This window comes from Bombina bombina, chromosome 7 (genome assembly GCF_027579735.1).
Source record: "Bombina bombina isolate aBomBom1 chromosome 7, aBomBom1.pri, whole genome shotgun sequence".
Lineage (NCBI taxonomy): Eukaryota > Metazoa > Chordata > Amphibia > Anura > Bombinatoridae > Bombina > Bombina bombina.
Window position 1 is genome coordinate 348,799,777 of NC_069505.1, and position 26,526 is coordinate 348,826,302.

A 26,526-nucleotide genomic window follows, 5' to 3' on the forward strand; every position below is an offset into this window, starting at 1 on the left:
CCTTTTTCCAATCCTTCTTGAAGGAAGGATAGGATCTTAGGAATCTTAACCTTGTCCCAAGGGAATCCTTTAGATTCACACCAACAGATATATTTTTTCCAAATTTTGTGGTAAATTTTTCTAGTTACAGGCTTTCTGGCCTGAACAAGAGTATCAATAACAGAATCTGAGAACCCTCGCTTTGATAAGATCAAGCGTTCAATCTCCAAGCAGTCAGCTGGAGTGAGACCAGATTCGGATGTTCGAACGGACCTTGAACAAGAAGGTCTCGTCTCAAAGGTAGCTTCCATGGTGGAGCCGATGACATATTCACCAGATCTGCATACCAAGTCCTGTGTGGCCACGCAGGAGCTATCAAGATCACCGACGCCCTCTCCTGATTGATCCTGGCTACCAGCCTGGGGATGAGAGGAAACGGCGGGAATACATAAGCTAGTTTGAAGGTCCAAGGTGCTACTAGTGCATCTACTAGAGTCGCCTTGGGATCCCTGGATCTGGACCCGTAGCAAGGAACCTTGAAGTTCTGACGAGAGGCCATCAGATCCATGTCTGGAATGCCCCACAGTTGAGTGATTTGGGCAAAGATTTCCGGATGGAGTTCCCACTCCCCCGGATGCAATGTCTGACGACTCAGAAAATCCGCTTCCCAATTTTCCACTCCTGGGATGTGGATTGCAGACAGGTGGCAGGAGCGAGTCTCCGCCCATTGAATGATTTTGGTCACTTCTTCCATCGCCAGGGAACTCCTTGTTCCCCCCTGATGGTTGATGTACGCAACAGTCGTCATGTTGTCTGATTGAAACCGTATGAACTTGGCCCTCGCTAGCTGAGGCCAAGCCTTGAGAGCATTGAATATCGCTCTCAGTTCCAGAATATTTATCGGTAGAAGAGATTCTTCCCGAGACCAAAGACCCTGAGCTTTCAGGGATCCCCAGACCGCGCCCCAGCCCATCAGACTGGCGTCGGTCGTGACAATGACCCACTCTGGTCTGCGGAAGGTCATCCCTTGTGACAGGTTGTCCAGGGACAGCCACCAACGGAGTGAGTCTCTGGTCCTCTGATTTACTTGTATCTTCGGAGACAAGTCTGTATAGTCCCCATTCCACTGACTGAGCATACACAGTTGTAATGGTCTTAGATGAATGCGCGCAAAAGGAACTATGTCCATTGCCGCTACCATCAAACCTATCACTTCCATGCACTGCGCTATGGAAGGAAGAGGAACGGAATGAAGTATCCGACAAGAGTTTAGAAGTTTTGTTTTTCTGGCCTCTGTCAGAAAAATCCTCATTTCTAAGGAGTCTATTATTGTTCCCAAGAAGGGAACTCTTGTCGACGGAGATAGAGAACTCTTTTCCACGTTCACTTTCCATCCGTGAGATCTGAGAAAGGCCAGGACTATGTCCGTGTGAGCCTTTGCTTGAGGAAGGGACGACGCTTGAATCAGAATGTCGTCCAAGTAAGGTACTACTGCAATGCCCCTTGGTCTTAGCACCGCTAGAAGGGACCCTAGTACCTTTGTGAAAATCCTTGGAGCAGTGGCTAATCCGAAAGGAAGCGCCACGAACTGGTAATGCTTGTCCAGGAATGCGAACCTTAGGAACCGATGATGTTCCTTGTGGATAGGAATATGTAGATACGCATCCTTTAAATCCACCGTGGTCATGAATTGACCTTCCTGGATGGAAGGAAGAATTGTTCGAATGGTTTCCATTTTGAACGATGGAACCTTGAGAAACTTGTTTAAGATCTTGAGATCTAAGATTGGTCTGAACGTTCCCTCTTTTTTGGGAACTATGAACAGATTGGAGTAGAACCCCATCCCTTGTTCTCCTAATGGAACAGGATGAATCACTCCCATTTTTAACAGGTCTTCTACACAATGTAAGAATGCCTGTCTTTTTATGTGGTCTGAAGACAACTGAGACCTGTGGAACCTCCCCCTTGGGGGAAGCCCCTTGAATTCCAGAAGATAACCTTGGGAGACTATTTCTAGTGCCCAAGGATCCAGAACATCTCTTGCCCAAGCCTGAGCGAAGAGAGAGAGTCTGCCCCCCACCAGATCCGGTCCCGGATCGGGGGCCAACATTTCATGCTGTCTTGGTAGCAGTGGCAGGTTTCTTGGCCTGCTTTCCCTTGTTCCAGCCTTGCATTGGTCTCCAAGCTGGCTTGGCTTGAGAAGTATTACCCTCTTGCTTAGAGGACGTAGCACTTTGGGCTGGTCCGTTTCTACGAAAGGGACGAAAATTAGGTTTATTTTTGGCCTTGAAAGACCGATCCTGAGGAAGGGCGTGGCCCTTACCCCCAGTGATATCAGAGATAATCTCTTTCAAGTCAGGGCCAAACAGCGTTTTCCCCTTGAAAGGAATGTTAAGTAGTTTGTTCTTGGAAGACGCATCAGCTGACCAAGATTTCAACCAAAGCGCTCTGCGCGCCACAATAGCAAACCCAGAATTCTTAGCCGCTAACCTAGCCAATTGCAAAGTGGCGTCTAGGGTGAAAGAATTAGCCAATTTGAGAGCACGGATTCTGTCCATAATCTCCTCATAAGGAGGAGAATCACTATCGACCGCCTTTACTAGCTCATCGAACCAGAAACACGCGGCTGTAGTGACAGGGACAATGCATGAAATTGGTTGTAGAAGGTAACCCTGCTGAACAAACATCTTTTTAAGTAAACCTTCTAATTTTTTATCCATAGGATCTTTGAAAGCACAACTATCTTCTATGGGTATAGTGGTGCGTTTGTTTAAAGTGGAAACCGCTCCCTCGACCTTGGGGACTGTCTGCCATAAGTCCTTTCTGGGGTCGACCATAGGAAACAATTTTTTAAATATGGGGGGAGGGACGAAAGGTATACCGGGCCTTTCCCATTCTTTATTTACAATGTCCGCCACCCGCTTGGGTATAGGAAAAGCTTCTGGGAGCCCCGGGACCTCTAGGAACTTGTCCATTTTACATAGTTTCTCTGGGATGATCAAATTCTCACAATCATCCAGAGTGGATAATACCTCCTTAAGCAGAGCGCGGAGATGTTCCAACTTAAATTTAAATGTAATCACATCGGGTTCAGCTTGTTGAGAAATTTTCCCTGAATCTGAAATTTCTCCCTCAGACAAAACCTCCCTGGCCCCATCAGACTGGTGTAGGGGCATTTCAGAACCATTATCATCAGCGTCGTCATGCTCTTCAGTATCTAAAACAGAGCAGTCGCGCTTACGCTGATAAGTGGGCATTTTGGCTAAAATGTTTTTGATAGAATTATCCATTACAGCCGTTAATTGTTGCATAGTAAGGAGTATTGGCGCGCTAGATGTACTAGGGGCCTCCTGAGTGGGCAAGACTCGTGTAGACGAAGGAGGGAATGATGCAGTACCATGCTTACTCCCCTCACTTGAGGAATCATCTTGGGCATCATTTTCATTGTCACATAAATCACATATATTTAAATGAGAAGGAACCCTGGCTTCCCCACATTCAGAACACAGTCTATCTGGTAGTTCAGACATGTTAAACAGGCATAAACTTGATAACAAAATACAAAAAACGTTTTAAAATAAAACCGTTACTGTCACTTTAAATTTTAAACTGAACACACTTTATTACTGCAATTGCGAAAAAATATGAAGGAATTGTTCAAAATTCACCAAAATTTCACCACAGTGTCTTAAAGCCTTAAAAGTATTGCACACCAAATTTGGAAGCTTTAACCCTTAAAATAACGGAACCGGAGCCGTTTTTAACTTTAACCCCTTTACAGTCCCTGGTATCTGCTTTGCTGAGACCCAACCAAGCCCAAAGGGGAATACGATACCAAATGACGCCTTCAGAAAGTCTTTTCTATGTATCAGAGCTCCTCACACATGCGACTGCATGTCATGCCTCTCAAAAACAAGTGCGCAATACCGGCGCGAAAATGAGGCTCTGCCTATGATTAGGGAAAGCCCCTAAAGAATAAGGTGTCTAAAACAGTGCCTGCCGATATAATTTTACCAAAATACCCAGATTAAATGATTCCTCAAGGCTAAATATGTGTAATATATGAATCGATTTAGCCCAGAAAAAGTCTACAGTCTTAATAAGCCCTTGTGAAGCCCTTATTTACTATCTTAATAAACATGGCTTACCGGATCCCATAGGGAAAATGACAGCTTCCAGCATTACATCGTCTTGTTAGAATGTGTCATACCTCAAGCAGCAAGAGACTGCTCACTGTTCCCCCAACTGAAGTTAATTCCTCTCAACAGTCCTGTGTGGAACAGCCATGGATTTTAGTAACGGTTGCTAAAATCATTTTCCTCATACAAACAGAAATCTTCATCTCTTTTCTGTTTCAGAGTAAATAGTACATACCAGCACTATTTTAAAATAACAAACTCTTGATTGAATAATAAAAACTACAGTTAAACACTAAAAAACTCTAAGCCATCTCCGTGGAGATGTTGCCTGTACAACGGCAAAGAGAATGACTGGGGTAGGCGGAGCCTAGGAGGGATCATGTGACCAGCTTTGCTGGGCTCTTTGCCATTTCCTGTTGGGGAAGAGAATATCCCACAAGTAAGGATGACGCCGTGGACCGGACACACCTATGTTGGAGAAACCCCTGTCCTTGTTCCGTCCGCGGAACTGGATGGATCACTCCCATTACAAGGAGATCTTGTACGCAGCTTAGGAATGCCTCTTTCTTTATCTGGTTTGCAGATAATCTTGAAAGGTGAAATCTCCCTTGTGGAGGAGAAGCTTTGAAGTCCAGAAGATATCCCTGAGATATGATCTCCAACGCCCAGGGATCCTGAACATCTCTTGCCCACGCCTGGGCGAAGAGAGAGTGTCTGCCCCCTACTAGATCCGTTGTCGGATAGGGGGCCGCTCCTTCATGCTGTCTTAGAGGCAGCAGCAGGCTTTTTGGCCTGCTTGCCCTTGTTCCAGGACTGGTTAGGTTTCCAGGCCTGCTTGGATTGAGCAAAAGTTCCCTCTTGTTTTCAAGCAGAGGAAGTTGATGCTGCACCTGCCTTGAAATTTCGAAAGGCACGAAAATTAGACTGTTTGGCCTTTGATTTGGCACTGTCCTGAGGAAGGGTATGACCCTTACCTCCAGTAATGTCAGCAATAATTTCTTTCAAACCAGGCCCGAATAAGTTCTGCCCCTTGAAAGGAATGTTGATTAATTTAGACTTTGAAGTCACATCAGCTGACCAGGATTTGAGCCATAGCGCCCTATGCGCCTGGATGGCGAATCCGGAATTCTTAGCCGTTAGTTTAGTCAAATGAACAATGGCATCAGAAACAAATGAGTTAGCTAGCTTAAGAGTTCTAAGCTTGTCAACAATTTCAGTCAATTGAGCTGTATGGATGGCCTCTTCCAGGGCCTCAAACCAGAATGCCGCCGCAGCAGTGACAGGCGCAATGCATGCAAGGGGCTGTAAAATAAAACCTTGTTGAATAAACATTTTCTTAAGGTAACCCTTTAATTTTTTTTTTATCCATTGGATCTGAAAAAGCACAACTGTCCTCAACCGGGATAGTGGTACGCTTTGCTAAAGTAGAAACTGCTCCCTCCACCTTAGGGACAGTCTGCCATAAGTCCCGTGTAGTGGCATCTATTGGAAACATTTTTCTAAATATAGGAGGTGGGGAAAAGGGCACACTGGGCCTATCCCACTCCTTACTAATAATTTCTGTAAGCCTTTTAGGTATTGGAAAAACATCAGTACTCACCGGCACTGCATAGTATTTATCCAGCCTACACAATTTCTCCTCTGGCACTGCAATTGTGTCACAGTCATTCAGAGCAGCTAATACCTCCCCAAGCAATACACGGAGGTTCTCAAGCTTAAATTTAAAATCTCTGAATCAGGTCTCCCCGATTCAGAGACGTCACCCACAGACTGAAGCTCTCCGTCCTCAGGTTCTGCATATTGTGACGCAGTATCAGACATGGCTCTTACAGCATCTACGCGCTCTGTATCTCGTCTAACCCCAGAGCTATCGCGCTTGCCTCTCAATTCAGGCAATCTGGATAATACCTCTGACAGGGTATTATTCATGATTGCAGCCATGTCCTGCAAAGTAATCGCTATGGGCGTCCCTGATGTACTTGGCGCCATATTAGCGTGCGCCCCTTGAGCGGGAGGCGAAGGGTCCGACACGTGGGGAGAGTTAGTCGGCATAACTTCCCCCTCGACAGACCCCTCTGGTGACAATTCTTTTATAGATAAAGACTGATCTTTACTGTTTAAGGTGAAATCAATACATTTAGTACACATTCTCCTATGGGGCTCCACCATGGCTTTTAAACATAATGAACAAGTATCCTCTGTTTCAGACATGTTTGTACAGACTAGCAATGAGACTAGCAAGCTTGGAAAACACTTTAAAGCAAGTTAACAAGCAATATAAAAAATGTTACTGTGCCTTTAAGAGAAACCAATTTTGATAAAATTTGAAATAACAGTGAAAAAAGGCAGTTACACTGTAAAAATTTTGTTAGTGTATGTAACAAGTCAGCAGAACATTGCACCCACTTGCAAATGGATGATTAACCCCTTAATAACAAAAACAGAATAAATGACAAAAACGTTTTTTAAAATGACACAGTCTACTGTGATTGTTACCCTCCTCAAACACGACTTTGAAGCCTTTTGAGCCCTTCAGAGATGTCCTGGATCATGCAGGAAGAAGCTGAATGTCTCTGTCAGTATTTTTACCTGCACAGAAAAGCACTAAAATAGGCCCTTCCCACTCATATTGCAACAGTGGAAAGACTCAGGAACTGTTTCTAGGCAAAAATCAAACCAGCCATGTGGAAAAAAACTAGGCCCCAATAAGTTTTGTCACCAAACATATATAAAAACGATTAAACATGCCAACAAACGTTTTATATTACACTTTTATAAGAGTATGTATCTCTATTAATAAGCCTGATACCAGTCGCTATCACTGCATTTAAGGCTTTACTTACATTAATCCGGTATCAGCAGCATTTTCTAGCAAATTCCATCCCTAGAAATATGTTAACTGCACATACCTTATTGCAGGAAAACCTGCACGCCATTCCCTCTCTGAAGTTACCTCACTCCTCAGAATATGTGAGAACAGCAATGGATCTTAGTTACTTCTGCTAAGATCATAGAAATCACAGGCAGATTCTTCTTCTAATGCTGCCTGAGATGAAACAGTACACTCCGGTACCATTTAAAAATAACAAACTTTTGATATAAGTTAAAAAACTAACTATAATACACCACTCTCCTCTTACTACGTCCATCTTTGTTGAGAGTTGCAAGAGAATGACTGGATATGGCAGTGAGGGGAGGAGCTATATAGCAGCTCTGCTGTGGGTGATCCTCTTGCAACTTCCTGTTGGGAAGGAGAATATCCCACAAGTAATGGATGATCCGTGGACTGGATACACTTAACAAGAGAAATATTGCTTCTTTTAAACACGCTATTTACATACATCTGTAATCTGTATTTCGCTTTACCAGCTCACACAAAACCCGGTGGATAGTTACTATAAAACTGGCTGATTACATATCTACAAGTATTCCAATACGAATAATTTTATTATGTAGAGCATGTGAAATACACTCTGAAATGGCCACTGTCTTCATTTTAAATGGATATGTGGTCTAGATTAATTAAACCTATATTAATCACAATTGTAGAGTACAATAGTATTGGATGGGACAGAAATGTATATTGTGATATTTTGTGTAGCTGAGATCTGCAAGAAACGTGAGAAAATGGAAATCATGCTTGAAACATAGAAATTAGTTTTAGCAATCGCGTTATTAAAATATTTATTTTTGTTTCATACTTGCATTTTCGTTATTGTGATCTACTTTTGTCTTTTTAAAGTGAAGGTCGATTTTGACGAAATAGTGCCCAGTTTTTAATAATCCTATTAAAAACAAGGGCATTTGAATTCATCACAAATTGAAATTTCAAGCGTTTTCTTCAAAAACGTACCTTTTAATCCTGAAAGCTGCTCCATCGATTCCCCCAGCCATCGGAAGCATTTGCTTACATCAGAAATGACGAATCCTGCTTCCTCCAATCAGGGCATTCCCCCTGGGGGGATCATGGCCTGAGGGAACACCATGATTGGATGAAGCCGGATTAGTCATTATGGACCCGCGAAGAGGCCTTGCGACGGGCGGAGGAAGCGCTGCTACAGCTTTCAGGATTAAAAAGGTAAGTTTTTGAAGAAAACGCTTGAAATGTCAAATTTAATTAATTAAAGTGCCCTTGTTTTTAATAGGATTATTAAAAACCGGGCACTAATTCGTCAAAATTTACCTTCACTTTAAACTAAATTTTCTATTGGAAATTGTAATTACATGGCATTTACTGTCCCTTTAAACAATTATTTGTGCAAATTATCATTTAACAGCTCCCATTGATGTCAATCGAAGCCAACAACTGTGAACTGCTGCTAATATTTAGGAAGCGCTAAGTAAAAAATAAATTATGTAAACCGTAGAGATGCTAACCATTAAAAAAAGAAAAATTTCAATTTTAAAGGCTGCAGATTATTCATTATTGCCAACTAACTATGTAAATTGAGTCCATGACTATCTCTTTTTTTTTTTTTTTTTTTTTATTTAAATATTTTATTGAATTTTCAGATAAGATAAACAAGTACAGCAATAGTACGACCAATGCGTACAATTACGACATAACATAAACAGTGGATACTTAAGGAAGCACAATGTGTGCGTTAGATTAACAGACATACATACATACGCAAACCCTGTATCCAGGATAGGAGGTTAACAAAGGTGTTCACATTAATCTGGTGTAAGTGGGAGAGGAAGGGGGGGGTGGGGGAAGGGATCATCTGAGGAAGGGGGAGGGGGAGCAAGACCTAGGGTAAGGGGTATGAATCTAACAAGGATTCCAGGCTTAACGAAGCATGTGTGGGAGGCGGACTGATACTACTAGGGGAGGACAGGCTGTCTTAAGTCTCAAAGCTAGGGAGCCATAAAGTGTCAAACGCATTCTTCCATTCTGCCCAAATTAATTCAAAGAAGTCAGCTCTCTCCGTGGAGTAATAAATAATCTTTTCCATAGAGTAGATATAGGCCATGGTTTGAGTGATGTCAGACCAAGAGGGGGGTTAGTTCTCTTCCAAGCTCTGGCTATGTTAAGCTTAACAGCTGAAAGGAGGTAAATACTTAAGGAGGCGTAGTGTCTGGGCAGTATACAAGTACGGTTGCATCTGAGACAGAAGGTGAAAGAGCTCAAAATACAGCCTACTAGGAAGAGCCTTTAACTGCTAAATATCAGGGTAGCAAATGCTTGAATCTCAAAAAAATTAAGATATCTAAACTTAGTGTCAAATCCTGAATTGATGGCAATGCAACTTTTCCAGACATTGTTTTCAAAGCAAACACTAACCAGGTTATAAGCTACACTGAGAGATGAGTGTTTAAGGAGGCGGGAATCCATGGATCATCAAATCTTTCTCTGGATGACAAACACACCTGCCCCTATTTCTGCAATTTAGCCAATTTAAAACATAAGCACCATATTGACACATAAGAAAGCATGGCGGCATCATAAAATGGTATGACATTACAAAATATCTGTATCACTCAACTCCACTGAGTTCTGTAGAGTGCAGAGAGCTCCTCTTGTGCAGAAATATGAACAAATGCAATGAATAAATCAACAGTGGATTTAAAGGGACATTAACCCCCCAAAAATCTTTTTTATGTGAACCCTGTTTGTGCTATTAGATAGAACATATTTTTATTTAGATTCAGATTAACTTTAAAACTTTTTCATCAAGTGTATAAGAGCTATATTTTTTAATGAAAAATCTATTTGAAGAGCCATTATAGTGTAAAAATGGCATACTGTTATCTATTAGCGCATAGGGGTTAATCACAAAGTCCCGCTCGGGACCCACAGAGCACTGCTCGTCCTAAGCAGAAACTGCAGCTCATTCGATCAGAAGTGCTAGTTGCAGAGGTTAAACATACAGCATTACAGTGTGGCTAGTGTTACAATGACATGCTTTAACAGATTATAGCATGTCATTTTAACAATAGAACAGATTCTAGGGACATTTATATTACCAATAGGTAAGCAAAATATTGTGACTGTCCCTGGAAAAAAAGCAATGCAGATGCTGTGAGAACTTGCCTTTTATTATTCAAATGCATCAAAATCTGCTGAAACAGTTCTTGTGTAACTACACATTTGGTGCCAATATAAATTCAAAATACATAAAATAAAATAAAAAAGTGTTTTAAGTTTGATGTTAGAGACAGTCTATTCAAAATTAAACTTTCATGGTGCAGATAGGGCATGCAATTTTAAACAACTTTCAAATCTACTTTTATCATCAAATTTGCTTTGTTCTCTTGGTATTCTTTGCTAAAAGCTTAACCTAGGTAGGCTCATATACTAATTTCTAAGCCCTTGAAGGTCGCAGTGCATTTTGACAGTTTTTCACAGCTAGACAACGCAAGTTCATGTGGGTCATATAGGTAATGTTGTGCTTACTTCCGAGAAGTTATTTATGAGTCAGCACTGATTACCTAAAATGTATATCTTTTAAAATAACTGAGATAAGGGGGCAGTCTGTAGAAGTGTGTATATATATAAAATATGAGACAAAGATAAATCATTTCAGAACTTTTTCCACCTTTAATGTGACCTATAAACTGTACAACTCAATTGAAAAACAAATTGCATAAGTGTGCACTAATACTTTGTTGAAGCCTCTTTTGATTTTATTACAGCACTCTTTTTGGGTATGAGTCTATCAGCATGGCACATTTTGACTTGGCAAGATTTGCCCACTCTTCTTTGCAAAAACACTCCAAATCTGTCAGATTGTGAGGGCATCTCCTGTGCACAGCCCTCTTCAGATCACCCCACAAATTTTCAATCGGATTCAGGCCTGGGCTCTGGCTGGGCCATTCCAAAACTTTAATCTTCTTCTGGTGAAGCCATTCCTTTGTTGATTTGGATGTATGCTTTGGGTCGTTGTCATGCTGAAAGTTCCTCTTCATGTTCAGCTTTCTAGCAGAAGCCTGAAGGTTTTGCGCCAATATTGACTGGTATTTGGAACTGTTCATAATTCCCTCTAGCTTAACTAACGCCCCAGTTCCAGCTGAAGAAAAACAGTCCCAAAGCATGATGCTGCTGCCACCACCATGCTTCACTGTGGGTATGGTGTTCTATTGGTGATGTGCAGTGTTGTTTTTGCGCCTAACATATTTTTTGGAATTATGGCCAAAAAGTTCAACCTTGGTTTCATCAGACCACAACACCTTTTCCCACATGCTTTTGGGAGACTTCAGATGTGTTTTTGCAAAATGTAGCCTGGCTTGGATGTTTTTCGTCGTAAGAAAAGGCTTTCGTCTTGCCACTCTTCCCCATAGCCCAGACATATGAAGAATATGGGACATTGTTTTCACATGTACCACACAGCCAGTACTTGCCAGATATTTCTGCAGCACCTTTAATGTTGCTGTAGGCCTCTTGGTAGCCTCCCAGACCAGTTTTCTTCTCGTCTTTTCATCAATTTTGGAGGGACGTCCAGTTCTTGTTAATGTCACTGTTGTGCCATATTTTCTCCACTTGATGATGACTGTCTTCATTGTGTTCCATGGTATAGCCAATGCCTTGGAAATTCTTTTGTACCCTTCTCCTAACTGATACCTTTTAACAATAAGATCCCTCTGATGCTTTGGAAGCTCTCTGTGGGATGCGACTAAGAAAATTTCAGGAAAGACCAACTAGAGCAGCTGAACTTTATTTGGGGTTAATCAGAGGCACTTTAAATGATGGCAGGTGTATGCTGACTCCTATTTAACATGATTTTGAATGTGATTGCTTAATTCTGAACACAATTCTGAACACAGCTACATCCCCAGTTATAAAAGGGTGTGCACACTTATGCAACCACATTATTTTAGTTTTTTGTTTTGTTTTCTTCCCTCCACCTAAAAGATTTCAGTTTGTTTTCAATCAAGTTGTACAGTTTATAGGTCACATTAAAATGTGGAAAAAGTTCTGAAATGATTTATCTTTGTCTCATTTTTTTTACATCACAGAAACCTGACATTTTAACCCCTTAACGACACGCATCGTACAGGGTACGTCTTGCACAAACTGGTCTTTAAAGACCAGCGACGTACCCTGTACGACGTTGGGGTTGAAAGCGGCTGGAAGCGATCCTGATCGCTTCCAGCCGCTTTCCGGTTATTGTAGTGATGCCTCGATATCGAGGCATCACTGCAATAACATTTTTCCCCATCCGATGCAGAGAGAGCCACTCTGTGGCCCTCTCTGCACCGGACATCGATGCCGCGATCGTTGGTGGGTGGGAGCAGACGTGGGAGGCGGGTGGGCAGCCATCGATGGCTTACCAATGTGCATCGGTGGGCGGGATCGTGGGCGGTGTTGCTGGGGGCGCGCACGGACGCGCGCGCGTGCACAGGGGAGGTGGGCGGGCGCGTGCACGGGGAGGGAGCGGATGGGAACCGTTACACTATGGAACAGTGCGGTTTGTATTTAGAGGGAGAGAGGGGGAATAAATGTTTTATAAATAAGTTAATCAAAGTGATCTGGGAGGGGGTGGGGGTTTAGTCTTGGGGGGGGAAGCTACACTACAGAAAAGTGGGTAAAAAATAAAAAAAATTACATTTTTTTTGTAAACTGGGTACTGGCAGACAGCTGCCAGTACCCAAGATGGCTCCCAATAATGTAGAGGGGGAGGGTTAGAGAGGTTTGGGGCTAAGAGGGATCCTACACAGCAGCATATGTAAATATGCTCAAAAAAAAAAAGAAGAAGAAAAAAAATACCTTTTATTTTAGTACTGGCAGACTTTCTGCCAGTACTTAAGATGGCGGGGACAATTGTGGGGTGGGGGAGGGAAGAGAGCTGTTTGGGAGGGATCAGGGGGTCTGATGTGTAAGGTGGGAGGCTGATCTCTACACTAAAGCTAAAATTAACCCTGCAAGCTCCCTACAAGATCCCTAATTAACCCCTGCACTGCTAGACATAATACAGGTGTGATGCACAGCGGCATTTAGAAGCCTTCTAATTACCAAAAAGCATTGCCAAAGCCATATATGTCTGCTATTTCTGAACAAAGGGGATACCAGAGAAGCATTTACAACCATTTGTGCCATAATTGCACAAGCTGTTTGTAAATAATTTCAGTGAGAAACCTAAAATTGCGAAAAAATTTACGTTTTTTTTAAAATTTGATCGCATTTGGCGGTGAAATGGTGGCATTAAATATACCAAAATGGGCCTAGATCAATACTTTGGGTTGTCTACTACACTACACTAAAGCTAAAATTAACTCTACAAGCTCCCTACATGCTCCCTAATTAACCCCTTCACTGCTGGGCATAAAACACGTGTGGTGCGCAGTGGCATTTAGCAGCCTTCTTATTACCAAAAAGCAATGCCAAAGCCATATAAGTCTGCTATTTCTGAACAAAGGGGATCCCAGAGAAGCACTTACAACCATTTATGCCATAATTGCACAAGTTGTTTGCAAATAATTTCTGTGAGAAACCTAAAGTTTGTGAAAAAATTTGTGAAAAAGTGAAAAAAATGTTTTATTTGATCGCATTTGGCGGTGAAATGGTGGCATGAAATATACCAAAATGGGCCTAGATCAATACTTTGGGATGTCTTTCTAAAAAAAAATATATACATGTCAAGGGATATTTAGGTATTCCTGACAGATATCAGGGTTCCAATGTAACTAGCGCTCATTTTGAAAAAAACAGAATTTATATCTTACCTGATAAATTCCTTTCTCCTACGGTGTGTCCGGTCCACGGCTTCATCCTTACTTGTGGGATATTCTCTTCCCTAACAGGAAATGGCAAAGAGGCACACAGCAAAAGCTGTCCATATAGCCCCTCCTCTGGCCCCGCCCCCCAGTCATTCGACCGACGGTTAGGAGAAAAAGGAGAAACTATAGGGTGCCGTGGTGACTGATAGTGTATAGAGATAAAAAAATTTAAGCCTGACAAAAAGCCAGGGCGGGCCGTGGACCGGACACACTGTAGGAGAAAGGAATTTATCAGGTAAGATATAAATTCTGTTTTCTCCTACATAGGTGTGTCCGGTCAACGGCTTCATCCTTACTTGTGGGAACCAATACCAAAGCTTTAGGACACGGATGAAGGGAGGGAACAAGTCAGGCAACCTAAACGGAAGGCACCACGGCTTGCAAAACCTTTCTCCCAAAAACAGCCTCCAAAGAAGCAAAAGTATCGAATTTGTAAAATTTTGTAAAAGTGTGCAGTGAAGACCAAGTCGCTGCCTTACAGATCTGATCAACAGAAGCCTCGTTCTTGAAGGCCCATGTGGAAGCCACAGCCCTAGTAGAGTGAGCTGTAATTCGTTCAGGAGGCTGCCGTCCGGCAGTCTCATAAGCCAATCGGATGATGCTTTTCAGCCAAAAGGAAAGAGAGGTAGCAGTAGCTTTCTGCCCTCTCCTCTTACCAGAATAAACGACAAACAAGGATGAAGTCTGTCTGAAATCCTTAGTTGCGTTTAAGTATAATTTTAAAGCACGGACCACATCTAGGCTGTGTAACAAACGTTCCTTCGGACACAGGGAAGGAACAACTATCTCCTGGTTAATATTCCTGTTGGAAACCACTTTTGGAAGAAAACCAGGCTTGGTACGTAAAACTACCTAATCTGTATGGAACACCAGATAGGGAGAAGAACACTGCAAAGCAGACAATTCAGAAACTCTTCTAGCAGAAGAAATAGCAACCAAAAACAAAACTTTCCAAGATAGTAACTTAATATCTATGGAATGTAAGGGTTCAAACGGAACCCCTTGAAGAACTGAAAGAACTAAGTTTAGACTCCATGGAGGAGTCATAGGTCTGTAGACAGGCTTGATTCTAACTAACGCCTGTACAAACACCTGTACATCTGGCACGGCTGCCAGTCGTTTGTGTAAGAAAACAGACAGAGCAGATATCTGTCCTTTTAAAGAGCTAGCTGACAAACCTTTATCCAAACCCTCTTGGAGAAAGGAAAGTATTCTAGGAATTTTGATTTTATTCCAAGAAAATACTTTGGAATCGGATATACTTTAGCCATATTTTATGGTAAATTTTCCTAGTCACCGGATTTTCTGGCTTGGACCAGAGTATCTATAACCGAATCTGAAAACCCTCGCTTAGATAGAATCAAGCGTTCAATTTCCAAGCAGTCAGTTGCAGAGAGACTAGGTTTGGATGTCTGAATGGACCTTGTATTAGAAGATCCTGCCTCAAAGGTAGCTTCCATGGAGGAACCGATGACATATTCACCAGGTCTGCATACCAAGTCCTGCGTGGCCATGCAGGAGCTATAAGAATCACCGAGGCCTTCTCCTGTTTGATCCTGGCTACATGCCTGGGAAGGAGAGGAAAAGGTGGAAACACATAAGCCAGATTGAACGACCAGGGCGCCACTAATGCATCCACCAGTGCCACCTTGGGAACTCTGGATCTGGACCCGTAGCGGGGAACCTTGAAGTTCTGACGAGACGCCATCAGATCCATCTCCGGAATGCCCCATAGTTGGGTTAACTGGGCAAAGACCTCCGGGTGAAGTTCCCACTCCCCCGGATGGAAAGTCTGACGACTCAGATAATCCGCTTCCCAGTTGTCTACTCCTGGGATGTGAATTGCAGAAAGGTGGCAGGAGTGATCCTCTGCACATTTGATGATCTTGGAGACCTCTCTCATCGCTAAGGCACTCTTTGTTCCCCCCTGATGATTGATGTACGCTACAGTCGTCATGTTGTCCGACTGAAATCTTATGAACCTGGCCTTCGCTAGTTGAGGCCAAGCCAGGAGCGCATTGAATATTGCTCTCAGTTCCAAAATGTTTATCGGGAGAAGAGACTCTTCCCGAGACCATAGACCCTGAGCTTTCAGAGAGTCCCAGACCGCGCCCCAGCCCAAGAGGCTGGCGTCGGTCGTAACAATGACCCACTCCGGTCTGCGGAAAACTCATTCCCTGAGACAGGTGATCCTGAGTCAACCACCAGAGGAGCGAATCCCTGGTTACCTGGTCTACTTGAATTTGGGGAGACAAATCCGCATAATCCCCATTCCACTGTTTGAGCATGCACAGTTGCAAAGGTCTTAAATGAATTCGAGCAAAAGGAACCACGTCCATTGCTGCAACCATTAGTCCGATTACTTCCATGCACTGAGCTATGGAAGGCTGAGGAATAGATTGAAGAACTTGACAAACGTTCAGAAGCTTTAACTTTCTGACCTCTGTCAGAAAAATCTTCATTTCTACAGAATATATTATTGTTCCTAGAAAAGGAACCCTTGTGGACAGGGAACTCTTTTCTATGTTCACCTTCCACCCGTGAGACCTGAGAAAGGCTTAAACAATGTCTGTATGAGCCTTTGCCTTTGAAAGGGACGACACTTGGATTAGGATGTCGTCTAGGTAAGGTGCTACAGAAATGCCCCTCGGCCTTAGAACCGCTAGAAGGGACCCTAGTACCTTCGTGAAAATTCTGGGAGCAGTGGCTAAACCGAATGGAAGAGCCATGAACTGGAAATGTTTGTCCAGAAAGGGAACCTTAGGAACTGATGGTGATCTTTGTGGATCGGAAAATGCAGGTACGCATCCTTTAAGTCCACGGTAGTCATATATTGACCCTCCTGGAATTTGTTTAGAATTTTTAAATCCAGAATTGGCCTGAAAGTTCCCTCTTTTTGGGAACTACAAATAGGTTTGAGTAAAAACCTAGACCTCGTGCCGCTGTTGGAACTGGGTTTATCACTCCCATCTTTAATAGGTCTCCTACGCAATGTAAGAATGCCTGTTTCTTTATCTGGTCTGAAGATAAGCGAGACATGTGGAACCTTCCCCTTGGAGGAAGTTCCTTGAACTCTAGAAGATATCCCTGGGAGACTATTTCTAGTGCCCAGGAATCCGGAACATCTCTTGCCCAAGCCTGAGCAAAGAGAGATAATCTGCCCCCTACTAGATCCAGTCCCGGATCGGTGGCTACCCCTTCATGCTGTCTTGGTAGCAGAAGCAGGCTTCTTGGCCTGTTTACCCTTGTTCCAGCCTTGCACAGGTTTCCATGCAGGTTTGGGCTGGGCAGCATTGCCCTCTTGTCTAGAGGCTGCAGAGTTAGAAGCCGGTCCGTTCCTGAAATTGCGAAAGGAACGAAAATTAGACTTGTTCTTAGCCTTGAAAGGCCTATCTTGTGGGAGGGCATGGCCCTTTCCCCCAGTGATGTCTGAAATAATCTCCTTCAATTCCGGCCCAAAAAGGGTCTTACCTTTGAAAGGAATATTAAGTAATTTAGTCTTGGACGACACATCTGCCGACCAGGATTTTAGCCAAAGCGCCCTGCGCGCCACTATAGCAAAACCTGAGTTTTTCGCCGCTAATTTCGTTATTTGAAAAGCGGCATCCAATATAAAGGAATTAGCTAACTTAAGTGCGTGAATTCTGTCCATGACTTCATCATATGAAGTCTCCTTCTGGAGCGAGCTTTCTAATTCCTCGAACCAAAAAGACGCCGCTGAGGTGACAGTAATAATGCACGTAATTGGTTGAAGAAGGAGACCTTGCTGAACAAAAATCTTTTTAAGCAATCCTTCCAATTTTTTATCCATAGGATCTTTGAAAGCGCAACTGTCCTCTATAGGAATAGTTGTGCGCTTTGCTAAAGTTGAAACTGCCCCCTCTACCTTAGGGACCGTCTGCCAAGCGTCCCTTCTGGGGTCTACAATGGGGAACATTTTCTTAAATATAGGAGGTGGGGCGAACGGTATACCCGGCTTCTCCCACTCCTTATTCACTATGTCCGCTACCCTCTTGGGTATCGGAAAAGCATCAGCGTGCACTAGGACCTCTAAGAATTTGTCTAATTTGCACAACTTCTCTGGGATTACCAAAGAATCACAATCATCCAGAGTAGCTAGTACCTCCTTAAGCAGGGTGCGGTGATGATCTAGCTTAAATTTAAATGCTACTATATCAGGTTCTGCCTGTTGAGAAATTTTTCCTGAGTCAGAAATTTCTCCCTCAGACAGCCCCTCCCTCACTGCCAATTCCGATTGATGTGAGGGTAAAACAGATAAGGTATCGTCAGCGTCTACTTGTTCATCCTTTTCTGTATTTAAAACTGAACAATCACGCTTTCTCTGAAATGCTGGCAGTTTGGATAAAAGATTTGCTATAGAATTATCCACTACTGCTGTTAACTGCTGCATAGTAACAAGCATTGGCGCGCTAGATGTACTAGGTATCGCCTGTGCGGGCAAAACTGGTGTAGACACAGGAGAGGATGATGAACTATCCCCACTACCTTCATTTGAAGAATCATCTTGGGCAATTTTATTAAATGGGACAGTATTGTCCTTACTTTGTTTAGACGCCATGGCACAATTATCACATACACTTAAAGGGGGGACCACCTTGGCCTCTATACACACAGAACATAAGCTATCTGATGGCACAGACATGTTAGGCAGATTTAGGCAGGCTATTAATGCAATAAAAACGATTTTAAAGAAAAACATTACTGTCTCTTTAAATAATAAAATGACACACTTTATTTCTGAATGTGTTCAGAGCGGCAAAGAGAATGACTGGAGGGCGGGGCCAGAGGAGGGGCTATATGGACAGCTTTTGCTGTGTGCCTCTTTGCCATTTCCTGTTAGGGAAGAGAATATCCCACAAGTAAGGATGAAGCCGTGGACCGGACACACCTATGTAGGAGAAAAGTGGTTTTGAAATAGCAAAGTGCTACTTGTATTTATTGCCCTATAACTTGCAAATAAAGCAAAGAACATGTTAACATTGGGTATTTCTAAACTCAGGACAAATTTTAGAAACTATTTAGCATGGTTGTTTTTTGGTGGTTGTAGATGTGTAACAGATTTTGGGGGTCAAAGTTAGAAAAAGTGTGTTTTTTTCCATTTTTTCCTCATATTTTATAATATTTTTAATAGTAAATGATAAGATATGATGAAAATAATGGTATCTTTAGAAAGTCCATTTAGTGGTGAGAAAAACGGTATATAATATGTGTGGGTGCAGTAAATGAATAAGAGGAAAATTACAACTAAACACAAACACTGCAGAAATGTAAAAATAGCCCTGGTCCTTAAGGGAAAGAAATTGAAAAATGGCCTTGTTCTTAAGGGGTTAACAGGGGTGTGTAGACTTCAATGTAAATATTTGCATAGGAAATTAGCACATCTAGGCAAGATTCCCCGCTTGCTTTTTCCCAGAAATACTTAATATACAATGTTACCAATGCACAAGAGAATTCTGGGTAAGATATGCAAATTACATATGCAAATTCTCAGGTTTTTTGCTTCAAAATACTGTTTTAACACAGCGATCCTATAAAAATGCATACCAGCTAACAAACATATAGCTAAAAATTTAGGAGACATTACCTTTATTAAAAAGCTCCTCAGCAAGGACAGCTGCAATTCCATGAATCTCCTGAGGAAAAGTAAATTATTAGTACAAATAGTTACATTTTCAACACTGAAACTAAAAATGCTGGTTAATGAATTGTTATATTTTTATTGACTGATTTACGGAGACACTTTTTTTTTTTTTTTTTTACAATCATTCTCAGACTTCATATATCCTCTACCAATCATTGTCAAAATTAAAGGGAAAATAAATATCATTATTATGCTTACATTATTGTGTAGTATGTGCACAATTAAATTTGGAAATGGTGCTCTGAGGGTTCTCCAGCTATTTTTATCAAAATGTTGGCCCCCGAAAAACTGTTCCTGTTACCCTTGATAGCCCACCTGTCAGCAGTAAACATTTTCTTTTTTTAAACTGTATCACAAAGTTGTTTGACAACCACAGCCACATGACGACATGAGTGAAAATGAAAAACTTTCCTTGTTCTGATTAAGCATGAAAATTTTACTTTGTTTTCTTAATTATATATTAATAACGTTTCAATGTTCAGTTGATGTGTTATTTCAAGACAACAAAAATCTTAAAAAAATAAGAGATTTATGTCCCACTTAAAGTGAAGGTAAACAAAAAGGTTCTATTCTAAATAATTTTACATATTCATCCAAATAAATATCACTTTCATTCATCAAAATCTCTAAATCTTTATATTACCAACGATATCCTATATTATTGTCATCAACTCGGCTAGCCGAAAATCAACCCGTAATTTTTTTTTTTTTTTTTTATAAACAAGGATCACGTTGTTTAGCCAACCAATTGATTCTTTGGCCTTCAATTTACGTCATCCTGGTATGGTTCCTGATGCGCATGCGTAACATTTTTTACATCCAGTTCCCAAGCGCGCACGTTCACGTTTCGCGCATGCGCATTATCCACTAGTTATTGTAGGCATAGTTTTGACCGCATCAACCGAGATTAACGCATGCGCAAAGAAGAGAGTCTAAAAATGATGCGCATGCACGGTTTATCGAGGCTCGATGTGCACGAGCCGAGTAGATACGTATAGAACGGGTGGGACCGCTCTATACGTCATAGTATCCGAAACCAGAAAATGGTGAATGGGAGGAGAATCGGAAGGGAACATAAGAAAAATATAGATATAAAATTACATAAATGAATAACAGAATTTATGTTTACCTGATAAATTACTTTCTCCAACGGTGTGTCCGGTCCACGGCGTCATCCTTACTTGTGGGATATTCTCTTCCCCAACAGGAAATGGCAAAGAGCCCAGCAAAGCTGGTCACATGATCCCTCCTAGGCTCCGCCTACCCCAGTCATTCGACCGACGTTAAGGAGGAATATTTGCATAGGAGAAACCATATGGTACCGTGGTGACTGTAGTTAAAGAAAATAAATTATCAGACCTGATTAAAAAAACCAGGGCGGGCCGTGGACCGGACACACCGTTGGAGAAAGTAATTTATCAGGTAAACATAAATTCTGTTTTCTCCAACATAGGTGTGTCCGGTCCACGGCGTCATCCTTACTTGTGGGAACCAATACCAAAGCTTTAGGACACGGATGAAGGGAGGGAGCAAATCAGGTCACCTAAATGGAAGGCACCACGGCTTGCAAAACCTTTCTCCCAAAAATAGCCTCAGAAGAAGCAAAAGTATCAAACTTGTAAAATTTGGTAAAAGTGTGCAGTGAAGACCAAGTCGCTGCCCTACATATCTGATCAACAGAAGCCTCGTTCTTGAAGGCCCATGTGGAAGCCACAGCCCTAGTGGAATGAGCTGTGATTCTTTCGGGAGGCTGCCGTCCGGCAGTCTCGTAAGCCAATCTGATGATGCTTTTAATCCAAAAAGAGAGAGAGGTAGAAGTTGCTTTTTGACCTCTCCTTTTACCGGAATAAACAACAAACAAGGAAGATGTTTGTCTAAAATCCTTTGTAGCATCTAAATAGAATTTTAGAGCGCGAACAACATCCAAATTGTGCAACAAACGTTCCTTCTTTGAAACTGGTTTCGGACACAGAGAAGGTACGATAATCTCCTGGTTAATGTTTTTGTTAGAAACAACTTTTGGAAGAAAACCAGGTTTAGTACGTAAAACCACCTTATCTGCATGGAACACCAGATAAGGAGGAGAACACTGCAGAGCAGATAATTCTGAAACTCTTCTAGCAGAAGAAATTGCAACTAAAAACAAAACTTTCCAAGATAATAACTTAATATCAACGGAATGCAAGGGTTCAAACGGAACCCCCTGAAGAACTGAAAGAACTAAATTGAGACTCCAAGGAGGAGTCAAAGGTTTGTAAACAGGCTTAATTCTAACCAGAGCCTGAACAAAGGCTTGAACATCTGGCACAGCGGCCAGCTTTTTGTGAAGTAACACAGACAAGGCAGAAATCTGTCCCTTCAGGGAACTTGCAGATAATCCTTTTTCCAATCCTTCTTGAAGGAAGGATAGAATCCTAGGAATCTTAACCTTGTCCCAAGGGAATCCTTTAGATTCACACCAACAGATATATTTTTTCCAAATTTTGTGGTAAATCTTTCTAGTTACAGGCTTTCTGGCCTGAACAAGAGTATCGATAACAGAATCTGAGAATCCTCGCTTCGATAAGATCAAGCGTTCAATCTCCAAGCAGTCAGCTGGAGTGAAACCAGATTCGGATGTTCGAACGGACCCTGAACAAGAAGGTCTCGTCTCAAAGGTAGCTTCCAAGGAGGAGCCGATGACATATTTACCAGATCTGCGTACCAAGTCCTGCGTGGCCACGCAGGAGCTATCAAGATCACCGACGCCCTCTCCTGATTGATCCTGGCTACCAGCCTGGGGATGAGAGGAAACGGCGGGAACACATAAGCTAGTTTGAAGGTCCAAGGTGCTACTAGTGCATCCACTAGAGCCGCCTTGGGATCCCTGGATCTGGACCCGTAGCAAGGAACTTTGAAGTTCTGACGAGAGGCCATCAGATCCATGTCTGGAATGCCCCACAGCTGAGTGACTTGGGCAAAGATTTCCGGATGGAGTTCCCACTCCCCCGGATGCAATGTCTGACGACTCAGAAAATCCGCTTCCCAATTTTCCACTCCTGGGATGTGGATAGCAGACAGGTGGCAGGAGTGAGACTCCGCCCATAGAATGATTTTGGTCACTTCTTCCATCGCCAGGGAACTCCTTGTTCCCCCCTGATGGTTGATGTACGCAACAGTTGTCATGTTGTCTGATTGAAACCGTATGAACTTGGCCCTCGCTAGCTGAGGCCAAGCCTTGAGAGCATTGAATATCGCTCTCAGTTCCAGAATATTTATCGGTAGAAGAGATTCTTCCCGAGACCAAAGACCCTGAGCTTTCAGGGATCCCCAGACCGCGCCCCAGCCCATCAGACTGGCGTCGGTCGTGACAATGACCCACTCTGGTCTGCGGAATGTCATCCCTCGTGACAGGTTGTCCAGGGACAGCCACCAACGGAGTGAGTCTCTGGTCCTCTGATTTACTTGTATCTTCGGAGACAAGTCTGTATAGTCCCCATTCCACTGACTGAGCATGCACAGTTGTAATGGTCTTAGATGAATGCGTGCAAAAGGAACTATGTCCATTGCCGCTACCATCAACCCGATCACTTCCATGCACTGAGCTATGGAAGGAAGAGGAACGGAATGGAGTATCCGACAAGAGTCTAGAAGTTTTGTTTTTCTGGCCTCTGTCAGAAAAATCCTCATTTCTAAGGAGTCTATTATTGTTCCCAAGAAGGGAACCCTTGTTGACGGAGATAGAGAACTCTTTTCCACGTTCACTTTCCATCCGTGAGATCTGAGAAAGGCCAGGACAATGTCCGTGTGAGCCTTTGCTTGAGGAAGGGACGACGCTTGAATCAGAATGTCGTCCAAGTAAGGTACTACAGCAATGCCCCTTGGTCTTAGCACAGCTAGAAGGGACCCTAGTACCTTTGTGAAAATCCTTGGAGCAGTGGCTAATCCGAAAGGAAGCGCCACGAACTGGTAATGTTTGTCCAGGAATGCGAACCTCAGGAACCGATGATGTTCCTTGTGGATAGGAATATGTAGATACGCATCCTTTAAATCCACCGTGGTCATGAATTGACCTTCCTGGATGGAAGGAAGAATAGTTCGAATGGTTTCCATCTTGAACGATGGAACCTTGAGAAACTTGTTTAAGATCTTGAGATCTAAGATTGGTCTGAACGTTCCCTCTTTTTTGGGAACTATAAACAGATTGGAGTAGAACCCCATCCCTTGTTCTCTTAATGGAACGGGATGAATCACTCCCATTTTTAACAGGTCTTCTACACAATGTAAGAATGCCTGTCTTTTTATGTGGTCTGAAGACAACTGAGACCTGTGGAACCTCCCCCTTGGGGGAAGTCCCTTGAATTCCAGAAGATAACCTTGGGAGACTATTTCTAGCGCCCAAGGATCCAGAACATCTCTTGCCCAAGCCTGAGCGAAGAGAGAGAGTCTGCCCCCCACCAGATCCGGTCCCGGATCGGGGGCCAACATTTCATGCTGTCTTTGTAGCAGGTTTCTTGGCCTGCTTTCCCTTGTTCCAGCCTTGCATTGGTCTCCAAGCTGGCTTGGCTTGAGAAGTATTACCCTCTTGCTTAGAGGACGTAGTACTTTGGGCTGGTCCGTTTCTACGAAAGGGACGAAAATTAGGTTTATTTTTTGCCTTGAAAGGCCGATCCTGAGGAAGGGCGTGGCCCTTACCCCCAGTGATATCCGAGATAATCTCTTTCAAGTCAGGGCCAAACAGCGTTTTCCCCTTGAAAGGAATGTTAAGTAGCTTGTTCTTGGAAGACGCATCAGCCGACCAAGATTTCAACCAAAGCGCTCTGCGCGCCACAATAGCAAACCCAGAATTCTTAGCCGCTAACCTAGCCAATTGCAAAGTGGCGTCTAGGGTGAAAGAATGAGCCAATTTGAGAGCATTGATTCTGTCCATAATCTCCTCATAAGGAGGAGAATCACTGTCGACCGCCTTTATCAGCTCATCGAACCAGAAACATGCGGCTGTAGCGACAGGGACAATGCATGAAATTGGTTGTAGAAGGTAACCCTGCTGAACAAACATCTTTTTAAGCAAACCTTCTAATTTTTTATCCATAGGATCTTTGAAAGCACAACTATCCTCTATGGGTATAGTGGTGCGTTTGTTTAAAGTGGAAACCGCTCCCTCGACCTTGGGGACTGTCTGCCATAAGTCCTTTCTGGGGTCGACCATAGGAAACAATTTTTTAAATATGGGGGGAGGGACGAAAGGAATACCGGGCCTTTCCCATTCTTTATTAACAATGTCCGCCACCCGCTTGGGTATAGGAAAAGCTTCTGGGAGCCCCGGCACCTCTAGGAACTTGTCCATTTTACATAGTTTCTCTGGGATGACCAACTTGTCACAATCATCCAGAGTGGATAATACCTCCTTAAGCAGAATGCGGAGATGTTCCAACTTAAATTTAAATGCAATCACATCAGGTTCAGCTTGTTGAGAAATGTTCCCTGAATCAGTAATTTCTCCCTCAGACAAAACCTCCCTGGCCCCATCAGACTGAGTTAGGGGCCCTTCAGAAATATTAATATCAGCGTCGTCATGCTCTTCAGTATCTAAAACAGAGCAGTCGCGCTTACGCTGATAAGTGTTCATTTTGGCTAAAATGTTTTTGACAGAATTATCCATTACAGCCGTTAATTGTTGCATAGTAAGGAGTATTGGCGCGCTAGATGTACTAGGGGCCTCCTGAGTGGGCAAGACTCGTGTAGACGAAGGAGGGAATGATGCAGTACCATGCTTACTCCCCTCACTTGAGGAATCATCTTGGGCATCATTGTCATTGTCACATAAATCACATTTATTTAAATGAATAGGAATTCTGGCTTCCCCACATTCAGAACACAGTCTATCTGGTAGTTCAGACATGTTAAACAGGCATAAACTTGATAACAAGTACAAAAAACGTTTTAAAATAAAACCGTTACTGTCACTTTAAATTTTAAACTGAACACACTTTATTACTGCAAATGCGAAAAAACATGAAGGAATTGTTCAAAATTTACCAAATTTTCACCACAGTGTCTTAAAGCCTTAAAAGTATTGCACACCAAATTTGGAAGCTTTAACCCTTAAAATAACGGAACCGGAGCCGTTTTGAACTTTAACCCCTTTACAGTCCCTGGTATCTGCTTTGCTGAGACCCAACCAAGCCCCAAGGGGAATACGATACCAAATGACGCCTTCAGAAAGTCTTTTCTAAGTATCAGAGCTCCTCTCACATGCGACTGCATGCCATGCCTCTCAAAAACAAGTGCGCAACACCGGCGCGAAAATGAGGCTCTGCCTATGCTTTGGGAAAGCCCCTAAAGAATAAGGTGTCTAAAACAGTGCCTGCCGATATTATTATATCAAAATACCCAGATAAAATGATTCCTCAAGGCTAAATATGTGTTAATAATCAATCGATTTAGCCCAAAAAAAGTCTACAGTCTTAATAAGCCCTTTTTGAAGCCCTTATTTACAATCGTAATAAACATGGCTTACCGGATCCCAGAGGGAAAATGACAGCTTCCAGCATTACATCGTCTTGTTAGAATGTGTCATACCTCAAGCAGCAAGAGACTGCTCACTGTTCCCCCAACTGAAGTTAATTGCTCTCAACAGTCCTGTGTGGAACAGCCATGGATTTTAGTGACGGTTGCTAAAATCATTTTCCTCATACAAACAGAAATCTTCATCTCTTTTCTGTTTCTGAGTAAATAGTACATACCAGCACTATTTCAAAATAACAAACTCTTGATTGAATAATAAAAACTACAGTTAAACACTAAAAAACTCTAAGCCATCTCCGTGGAGATGTTGCCCGTACAACGGCCAAGAGAATGACTGGGGTAGGCGGAGCCTAGGAGGGATCATGTGACCAGCTTTGCTGGGCTCTTTGCCATTTCCTGTTGGGGAAGAGAATATCCCACAAGTAAGGATGACGCCGTGGACCGGACACACCTATGTTGGAGAAAATTTTTTTTAGAAAAAAAAGCTAGCGACTTGATTTAAGTTAGTGAAAGAATTATAAA

At 42.7% G+C, this 26,526-nt stretch overlaps 1 protein-coding gene across 1 annotated transcript in view; it reads right to left on the minus strand.

Moving 5' to 3' along the window:
• Positions 1-26,526, minus strand: part of NISCH (nischarin) — a 670,823-nt gene that overhangs the window by 602,178 nt on the left and 42,119 nt on the right. Inside the window, 1 exon segment of the mRNA XM_053721022.1 lies at positions 19,441-19,489. Coding sequence (XP_053576997.1) covers positions 19,441-19,489 — 49 coding nt within the window.